General features: G+C 43.7%; 1 protein-coding gene across 1 annotated transcript in view; it reads right to left on the reverse strand.

The window, feature by feature from the left end:
* Nucleotides 1-100: 100 nt before the first annotated feature.
* Nucleotides 101-10,924, reverse strand: part of LOC128461465 (ectonucleotide pyrophosphatase/phosphodiesterase family member 2) — an 18,393-nt gene continuing 7,569 nt past the window's right edge. Inside the window, 5 exon segments of the mRNA XM_053446389.1 lie at nucleotides 101-2,445; nucleotides 9,404-9,457; nucleotides 9,459-9,558; nucleotides 9,931-10,063; nucleotides 10,709-10,785. Of these exon segments, the coding sequence (XP_053302364.1) occupies nucleotides 2,275-2,445; nucleotides 9,404-9,457; nucleotides 9,459-9,558; nucleotides 9,931-10,063; nucleotides 10,709-10,785 (535 nt within the window). The 3' untranslated portion in view covers nucleotides 101-2,274.

The following is a 10,924-nucleotide window of genomic DNA, read 5'->3' on the forward strand; positions in this document are numbered from 1 at the left end:
TAATGAGAAAAGGCTTGGAGTATTTTTTCAGGTGGATGTTTTTAGATCGATTTCAAAGTCAAGTAACAAAACTAAAAAGAAAGCAGCTCCAGTCAAAAGGTATTTTCAATTCTCTACGGCTTTTATTTTGAAAGACAACAGGAATGAACATGGCCTCATCTGCAGCCTGACGAGCTCTGAGGAAGCTTTATGACATTTTACTGATTATCTTCTCTGTTCTACTGATTAACAAAAAGTTAGTTATGTTAACTCATAAAGGAAACCAAAGTAAAGAGCGACCACGAACCAGTAGAGGTTCTGGGATCTGTTCAACGTGTTGACGCAGGAAGTGGAACGAGGAGACGAGGTCGACTGTGGGAACCAGTTTGAGGCGTCACTCATTTTGCAGAAGTGATTATTTTTTGTATTTGATTGTATTTTGAACCAAGTGGAGTTGATCTGTGTTAATGAAATTAATAAGGAGTTATGAATTTGTCTCTTTATAAATCACTTGTGTCCGTCTGGGTCAGATTTGAGATTCATAAGAATTCTTTTCATCGACCCACCAAAGCTCCCCCGGTCAGGTGCAGAGCTCAGACTGGAAACCTCTGGTTCATCTCATGGTTTTTAAAACTGTAAAAGAATAAAACTAAACAATGTTCCTTTACGGCAGCATCAGTGTCATCACGTCTGTGAAACACACAACAACACAACATCAGGGACCGAGGTTATCACAGTGAACAGGAAATTACACGTCACACTCGGTGCTGCTGCCTTCATGATGCTACGCAATAAATATGAACAATTCTATAAAAATATACACCTCGAGGATGGTGTGCACTTGGGTTAGTGAGAAGTTAACTGCTTATCTCTTTTATTTAGTATCTGTTCCTTTATGGGACATTTCATTTGTTGTTGAACTTGTTATTCGGAGAGAAACTTTGAAATGTGTGCGATGCTGGAAACTGTTTCTGGATATTTCACCATCTGTGTTATTGACCCACTGGTTTGTATTGTTCAGTATTTATTCTTCTCTGTTTCTGTATCAACGCTTTCAGCCACACAAGAATATTTTTGGAACCAAAATTGGTTCTTATGATGGATACGTTTTCCAAATCAATCATAAGAACTTTAGAGGAACATCAGTCTTAGTAATAATGTTTTTATTACTTCTGGATATTTTCTGACCCTGGTGATCACATGTTCTTTTTGGAGAATTCACTTATTTACTCTCTTGCTTAAAATCGTCATGTGTTTGTTAAATATTAAGCCAGGAGATGGTTAGCTTAGCTTAGCACAAAGACTGGTAACAGGGGGAAACGGCTAGCCGGGCTCTGTCCAAATTCATTGATTGTAAATAAAGATGGACGTATGTTTACATTCTCATGTTTCTGGCTTTGATCAAGTTTGTTTTGAATGTGCGAGATGATGGCGTTTCTCAGCCGTGATATTTTATTCTTAGTTTTTGGATGTTGGAGGACATGGAGACGCATCGTCCATCTTTATAAACAGTCTTTGGTCTTTCGCCTGCACGAGCAACGCCCAATGTTAAACAAGTGATGCTAAGCTATGCTAAGCTATGCTAATTGTGCAGGCCTGTAGCTATTTAACGTACAGTGGTGTCAGTGTGACTTCTCAGCAAGAAACATAAACGAAACATTTCAAACTTTCCCTTGACAGAACCAAACCAGCAACTTCTCTGTGTTTTAACTACAAATGATTCAAACTGCTTCTAGACTCACGTTTATTATTGTGTGATGTTTTTCAGGCTTCAGTTCTTATTCATACAACATGAGAATCTAATTTCAAGGTTAGTTTGAGATCACAACAAACACATTGTGATCCACAACAAAGCTAAACCAGTTTCACGAGTATACTAAGTTATAAACAACATGAATTACTTTGTAAATTCTACATAAATGGATGCTAGTTGGAATATGAAGTCATTTACAGTCATGGAGCCCTGGTCCGGTCCTTTCTGCCCGAGGATGCAGTTCACTGTGTAATCTGTATTTATGAGTTTATGAGAATATTCCCCTATCCTGCCTCATTCCTGTGCATCCTGATCCATTATCAGATTTCCTGAAGGGTTCTAAATAATCTTGTTCTAATCTTCAAGCTACTACTTAACAAACAAATTCAAATTGAGATGTGCTCCCCTTTTCCAAGCCCCCCCGGCGGTTCCTCAGGAGTGGAAGGACGACCCGCTGGCTGCCAGCGAGCAAAACGCAGGACTTCTACAGACTGCTAAATCCTGTTGTGTGTGTGAGTCTGTGTGTCTGTCTGTGTGTGCGTCTAGTCGTCCCTCTCAAAGGTGTGCAGGTGGGTTTTGAGGCTCAGGGTGCTGGTGTAGGTGAGGTTGGTGGATCGGTAGAGGTCCAGGCCCGTCAGGATCTCCACGTCTCGGACTCGGGCCGTGTGGAGCTTCAGCAGGTCCTCAACCCACGCCGACTCGTCCTCGGCGCTCTGCCGAGACACAGACAGGAAGTGGTTATTCACTGTGGATACCCCCCCCCCTCTGTACCACGTGTCCTCTTAGGGGTCGCAGAAGGAGTTTGAACCAATCCCAGCTGAGATTAGCCGGGAGACAGGGACACCCCGGACAGGCTGTCTCACATTCACACCTATGGTTGCTTTATAATCTCCAAAAAAAAAAAAAACACAAACTCAAACAAATGAGCTTCTTCTTTCTACTGTGTGGTCTCAGAGTTTTAAACAAAGTGGACCACTGATGTCCTGAAATGGACTTTGGGATAATTTCACTCCTCCTTCATGAAAAATTAAATTATTTATTTGTACATTTGGTATTAAAGAATTGTGCCATAGCAACTGGTCGATGTTGACACCAGCATTTCCCAACATCTCCCCCAGGCTCAAACCAGCATGTTCCGATTTGTAAACCCGTTTTCAGAAGTTGTTGCCTGGACAAGGGGAAGCGCAGAATTGGCATTCAAGCGTTTTGACATCATATTTCATCTTGTTCAGAGTTCACAGATTTTTCAAAGGAAGGACTGACTCGGATGCTGGAAAAGAATTTCTCTGGTAGAATCGACTCATACATGCAGCAGCATTCCTATGATATAGCATATCATCTCATCCCAGTCCTGTCAACAGAAGGTCATCATGTTACCTATGACTCAGAAATGAACATGAATAATATTTCTGCAGATGTTGCAGATGTTGTGTTTTGTTCCAATTTCTAAAAAAGGAATTCTTCCTCCTGTGTGGTTACATATTGACGCCGGGTCAGGATCCCTTATGTCATTTTAATGTCCTTTTTGAACATGGTTTGGACAGATAGAGCAACAGATGGAGAGATAGAGCGATGGATAGAACAGTTAGGTAGAGAGGTTGAGGTAGAGCATCAGATAGAGAGATAGAATCACAGGTGGAGAGACAGAGCGATAGAGACACAGCGACTGAGATAGAACGGTAGAGCATCAAATAGACAAATACAGTGACAGGTGGAGCAGCTGGCAGAGAGAGAAAGTGACAGATGGAGAAGTAGAGCAATAGGTAGAGAGATAGAGCAAACACAGTGAGATAGAGCGACAGGTAGAGTCACAGAGCTACAGGGGGGGATCAATAAAGATGGATAGAGAGGTAGGGTGACTGATAAAGGTAGAGAACGGTAGAGAACCGGATAGAAAAATAGAGCGACAGATAGAACCACAAAGCTATGGGTTCAACAATAGAGACTATAAGAGAGAGAGAGAGAGAGAGAGGGAGAGACAGAGAGAGAGAGAGAGAGAGAGAGAGAGTGAGAGAGAGAGAGAGAGGGAGAGACAGAGAGAGAGAGACAGATAGGTAGAGAGACAGTCTGAGAACACGTCATCAATCAAGTGATTTGACTGAATTACACAAAAAAGGAATAAAGTTATTTTCAGTGCACAACATATTTAGAACTGTGACAGATGAGCGTGTGACTGAAGACGTGAGAGGATCACGCACTTTACTGAGCAGTAAACAAGATCAGCCTCCGGTCACGGAAAGGTCGATGACACAACCAGGACATTCAGGAGTTCTACTGTTGAATCAACGAGGTCGAAGGAGATCAAAGGAGATCAAAGGACCCTTCGACAAATTAGTGTTTCCTCCTGATTTTGGGGTAATTTCCATCAGAATGGGAAAAACATTTGAGATCTTTTGTAAAGAATCTGTGTAAAACATGAATCAACAGAGGAAAGAAAAACTCTATAGATCTCTTTGAATATTTTATGAGACCTATTCTTCATCGGTCTCTGTGCCGGCGACACCCAGTGGCTCGAGGCGTTATATGTTTTCCTGTTGTCAGTGTCAATCAATCAATCAATCAATCAATCAATGTGCACGATATCTAAACATGTTGTTGACCTCTTGAACACGTCCTCCCCCCGGAACCTACTTCTTCTTGGGGATTCGACCAGTTTTCACTTGGATTCAGAGATGAAGTGAATCGATTTCAGTCGTCAAACGTCACAGATACTGAAACTATTATTTTGCAGCGGCACACAATGACAGGGAGGTAATTCTCATTATTTTAGGTTCTCTTATAAAAATAACAGTTTGTAAAATCGGGCTATTGAACTGACGGATTTCACAGAATTATACGACTCTAAAAATGAGGTTTATTAGGTTTAAGGCTGGATCAACAATTGCCTTCATACTTCAGGAAACCCCGACCAAAGAGCACTGTTGTTTTACACTGTTGTAAATGTTTATAGGATTTAGGGTTAGTTGTAACGTAAACATGAGCTGGACTTTGATGCAAAGCATCTGAAAGACTTCAACAGAACTGTCACGTAACGTTTACAGCTCATGACAAGACATCTTAAAGGCTCAGTGGAGGGTTTACTTTCATCTAGTGGTGAGGTTTGTAACTGCACCCAAAGGAAATACCCCTCCCCTCAGCCAACCCTTTCCCAGAATGATGGAAAATGACATCGACCTTCTCCTGACGACTCATCACTGAACGCGTGAATAATAACAATGATAATATACTTTGTTTATAGAGCGCGTTTCACCGTACTCAAAGACACTTGTTAAACGTTAAAATGAACAAATAAAAGCGACTCACTATAGAGCACACAACAAACATCGCACATTAAGAGCAGTTCTGAAAAGGTGAGTGTTGACTTGTGAGTGGATCATTGTGTGTCTGAGGGCTTGTGCACTTTGAATCGAACACTGCACATGTTGAAGCACTTTGAGTCGTTGATTGAAAACAAAACTGAGTGCAGCTTGTTAACTGTAAATCTGAGTTATTTCTGTTTCATCTGATCCTCCTCACGAATAAACACAGAAATATGAGCCACGTACGTCAATAGTTCATGAATACATGCGCACTCAGATAAGATCATAACGTTTGAAGACTTGATTCTCCACAGCAGACGTCTCCGGATGCTAAATCTGAAAGCAATATAAGTGTTTCCATTGTCCTGGTGACGGCAGGAATTTTTTAAATAGCCACTGGAAAGAGAAGAGTGATGGAAACACCCCCCCCCCCCGCCCACGGGCAGTGTTTGCGTGGAGGAGCAGCATCACGCACGAGAGGGAACCCACAAAACCAGGCGTTAACACAAACATACGATTCTCCTTTTGTGTCAAAGCCTTTCACCAAAACCTCAGAACGGAGCCGACAGATTAGACGACCAAACACGAGCGCACAAAGAACCCGAGAGGAGACAACTCCCTTCACGCATTGTGTGTAGATGAAAACAAAGATGGACGCCATGGCAACTACACAATGTGAAGCCAAAACACCAAGTTTGTCAGAAAAGGTTTTTATCAAAGATGGATTCTGTCTTTTCAGGAAGTCATGTGATGGAATAAAATCAAGCTGAGACGCCGTGATTGGCTTGTTCATGGGAAATACCCCCCCCCCACCCCCATCGCTACTGAAGTTAAATATCAGGCTACTTGTCAGAAAATATAAAACGAATATGTTCTTGTGTTTTTAATATTTCACCTGATCTGTTATGTGACAGGAATGTTTCAGAAACTTTCTTCTGTTTGTTTGAGGATTTCTGCTGATTCAGTAATTCACCTTTCACCTGATGCATCAGGAAGCAGCTGATCTGGAGCTCTGTGCTGAGCTGATGAATCACACGACATTTAACTGTCAAAGGTCCTGAGACAAAAGCTGCAGTGGACCAAACAAACACACACACACACACACACACACACACACACACACACACACACACACACACTGGGGACTCCCTGACACATGGTGCAGCTCTCGGATCAGTTCAGCGTCTTCCAGGATGCGTCAGTGAATGAATATGTGATGAACTCAGCTGCTTCGTTTCAGTTCAGAATCGAAATCGACGGATCCTGAACCTGAATCAAGAAACTCTCTCTGAACACAATTCATGAAAACTCCTAAAAACAGGGATTCTAACCAGATGATTGTAATTAGATAGATAGATTACTTTATTCATCCCCGAAGGGAATTAAATCGTCATGATGATGATTATTCTCAGATGATTATTCTCACTTGATTATTCTCAGATGATTCTAATCAGATGATCCACGTTTCTCCACAGAGCGAAACACTGTGTGAACGTGTGAGTGTGTAAAACCTTCACTGACCAAAATGGCGATTTATCGTTTTTCTGTATGTTGTAAATCAGTGAAATAAAGAGAGATGGATCAAATAAATGTAACTAAGTAAATGTACTGAGTTACATCCTTTTCAAATTGCATCAGGAAACAGATCTGCAGGTACTTGAACTGGCTGCATTAGACCCTATGTGTACAATATGATCGGTTGGAGTTCACGTCTTTTCTTCAGGTGTAAGTAGATATTTTACTCTAGTAAATGTTTTCCTATTTATTTGTAATGTACTTATAGATTAAGTAGAATAAAACCAGGTCACAGTTCTTCAACACGAGACATTAAGTCAAGGCACCATTTTAAATATCAATGCCTCTGCTCTCTGAGGATCTGGTGTCGGGCGGAGAGCAGGACGTGTCCTCGGTGAACCTCCACCTCTGAGGCAGAGCAGCTGATGGAGACGTTCAGAGGGAAACTCAAGTTTGACCTTCCACCAGCTTCTTCTTGTCTGGTCTGGTTAGGAAAATGTCGACTGTAGGAGGACCTGCGGTGACATGTTCTCCTCATCTCACTTCCTTAGGACTCAGAGGTTCCTCATAATGTCATAATGTGGGGGGGGGGGGGGGGGTGTAAAGGTGCTGGTTTGTTTATCCAGACGAGTTGAATAACTTTGGAAACACTAACACAATCTGACCTTTACACCCACTCGGCCTGAGGCTGGACACAAGTCAGCAGCTCTGTCCCCACATCTGAATCCGGTCTTTGAGGACACTGAGTCAGAGACGTGGGGACAGACATGATAACATGTCCTGATGGAACCTTGAACTTGTACAAACTGAGAGACGTCTCTAGAATCAGACCCACGTGACGACGCATTCATTAAACTGCTTGTGACCTTTATCTGGAAAACTACAACCAAAGGTCAACGAAATAATAATAATATGGGAACTAAGAATAAAATACCTGAGGCTCATAAGTTTGACTGTTTTGTCTGAGTGGAAATGAGAGTTTTAAAGGATTGATATTGTGTCATTTTAATATTACTGTTGCTGTGTTCATTAATACAGAGATTAAATCAGTAACAGCTGAAGTTCAGTTGAACTAGTTTATCCCACAGTGACCTCTAGAGGCCCTGAGGTCTCACATGAAAGGCCCAGAATCATATCTGTTTTTTTTTTGTTGTAATTCATGAGACAAAACTCAAAGAATTATACTTTTACATTCTCCAGATTATTCAGTGTTTCTCTGAATAATGTGCGTGGAGCAGAAGTTCAGGAAACACACAATAAACTAAACCAACTGTTCAAATGTAGGTACGCAGAGACAAGGGCCTAACAGGGTGTGTGTGTGTGTGTGTGTGAGAGTGTTTGTGTGTGTGTGGGAGTGTCTGTGTGTGTGTGTGTGAAATCAATCAATCCTGTGTGATCTAATCGGGGGTGAGGAAGCCGGAGCCCAGACTCCGAACACTAAACCTGATCTGCTGCTGCAGTGACGTGTGAAGTGATTTGTGACCCTGCTGCTTCACTCAGAGGATTCAGTCTCCGTGAGTCACTGAACTTCAGTGTTTATGAAACGCACGCCTCGCCCCCCCCCCCCCCCCCCCCCCCCCCTCGCCGTGGCGCCCATGTTATGGAACAGGGAGGATTCCCTTCTGTCACACATCACAGCCGCTGACGAGGAAACTCCTGTAAACAATGACTCAGTGGAAGGGAATCACTGAAACACAGAAAGCTCCACCTCCAGATTTATGAGAAATTAAAACTGTAAAGCAGAAATCAGAAGCAGAGCATGTCACCTGTGATCCACACGTCGCAGCTTGATGCAAAGGGATCTGGTTTCCTGGGACCAGGTCTGTCTTTGTCTCAGAAGACGAGTCAGTATCTAGACTGTTTTAGATTTATTGTCTTTATGTAGACGAGCTTCAGTCTTGTTGTCTGTCTCCATGTTGGTCTCTCTCCACAGATAGTTCCTCTCTGGATGAAACTCTGCTGTGGCCCGAGCTGACGCATGGATCTGACTGGACGTCTGTGACCTCACTCAAACGCCTTAATGCAGTTGAGGAAATGGATGCACGGCTGTTCACGTCACGGAGAATCGATGCAGGAACAAGAAGCTGCACCGGGAGTGACTCACTCTGACTCTGTATCTCAGGATCTGGAGCCAAACTCATTTATCTGAGTTTATGGCAGAACCGAACCCCGGTTCCACCTCTTGTCTTTCACTCAGCAGAGAACAGCTCAGGCTGGAACACAACAGGGCTTTTCCCGCACATGACACATTATGATGCGTCTGTTCCAGTCCAGTGAAAACACAGTGTTCTGGTGGCAGGTTGCCCTCCCTGCTCTGACTCAGACACACATACAATACCTCTTCTGGACCAACACACTCCAGTCTGTTACTCAGAGGTTTACAACACAACTGGATCTCTCCCAACATCTGGAAACTTTATGTAAGTAATGACGGGTGAGAGGTCAGGACACATCGGTGAAGCTGGGAGGTCGGGTCAGCGTGTTCACAGTTCTGTGAACTTTCCCTGAATGTAACACAACCGAGACTTTTCCATGAGCTGGACCACGGGTTTGTTATTGTAACCATGACGACGGAGTCAAGCTCAGGACATGGGGGGGGGGGGGGGGGGGGGGGGGGAGGACTTGTTTAATTCCATGTTAAAAGTAAAATTCCACCACTAATGTGTGTTTGTGTTCAAATGACTCATCCTCTCGAGCTCCACTTCCATCGATCCTCTCTATAAACCTCTTTCTGTCTATATATATATAAACATGTTCTTCTTGACAGCAGGAAGTGACGGATGCATCTTTAAGATCTTTAACACGACCCTGAAGGGGACATGAACCTGAAACCAGCCGGGGGGGGGGGGGGACTCACGTTGCAGGCCTCGCTGTTGTCGGGTCGGTGCGGCAGCAGGAAGCTGAAGACCCCTGAACGCACCGTCACACTCGTCCAGCGTCTGGTTCCGCTCCTCACAGCTCGTCACCACCGTGAAGAAGTGGGAGGGGACAGGGGGGGGCCCGGGGGACAACCTGGGGGGGGGGGGGGGGAATTAGTTTCAGCCTTTAACAAACAACAGTGAAACTAATCGGATTATTCTGATTCAACATTTCCTCCTTCTGTCCATCAGCTGATCAACAGACAATACATCTTCTTTTATTGAGACTTTTATTTATTTTTGATTTGGTTTTAATTTATTTCAAAACTTTATAAACATAAGGATGTAAATGAGTTTTAAAAAGTAATCAATGAGTAAACTGAAGGAAGACTGGTTTCTGTGCTGGTTTCTAACTGGTGGACGAGCTCCCCAGTGACACCAGGACAGAAGGTCCACCCGTCTCTTCAGACTCCAGCCTGGAGATGGCCTCTGCAGAGTCCTCTGACCTCTGACCTCTGGCCCTTACTCTCTGATCGTGTCCGTGGTGTCGCGGAGGCCGTCGTGGTCGAGGTCGAACACGGGCCCCGCGAGCACGTTGATGCCGTTCAGCTCCTCCGCGTAGCGTCTCAGCAGCGCCCCCTGCAGGTAGCTCCACATTCCTGCACACAGGGGAAGCAGGGGAAAGAAATTAAACTTTTCTTGATCAGGAAACTGACTCGAGGTTATTACACACAAACACAGACACACACACACAGACACACACACAGACCAAGACAAAGACACACACACACACAGACACACACAGAGCTGACAACAATGATGAATTACATTTTTCTGCATGAGACAGCGATTCAGACACAGAATGTGTGTTTTGTCTAGATAAGCTCTCTCTCTCTCTCTCTCTCTCTCTCTCTCTCTCTCTCTCTCTCTCTCTCTCTCTCTCTCTCTCTCTCTCTCTCTCTCCAGAAACAATGGGTGTCAGGACGTCCTCGCTCAGACGTGGCGTCACCTCGTCTCTGTTTTGTGTGTCCCAGAAAATAAACACACAACCTTTGTGTAAACCAGCATCAATTCAACTGGTTTTCAGTCCCAACTTGTCGTCTGGTTTTGGTTTTAGCGTCGTAGAGACACAGAACGTCCTCTGAGCTCACAACACACAGTTCAATTATTCTATTTCCATTAATAGAATAAAATATGAAACAAAGGTTTTCCTGTTTTCCAGCATCTTTGATCCCAGATGTAAAAGTGTAAGTTTCAGTCTGAGTTGAGTTTCAGAATGTGACGGCTCAGGCTGGAGGACTCACTCTTGAAGGCCGGGAACATGGGCACCGTGTTGGTGATGAGTGAGGCGTCATATCGGGGACTCGGGGGAGGACGCCAGCTCTGTCAACAAACAACAACAGACACTTATCATCCAGCTCTGTCAACAAAACAACAACAGACACTTATCATCCAGCTCTGTCAACAAAACAACAACAGACACTTATCATCCAGCTCTGTCAACAAAACAACAACAGACA

The sequence above is a fragment of the Pleuronectes platessa genome, chromosome 18 (genome assembly GCF_947347685.1).
Source record: "Pleuronectes platessa chromosome 18, fPlePla1.1, whole genome shotgun sequence".
Taxonomy (NCBI): domain Eukaryota; kingdom Metazoa; phylum Chordata; class Actinopteri; order Pleuronectiformes; family Pleuronectidae; genus Pleuronectes; species Pleuronectes platessa.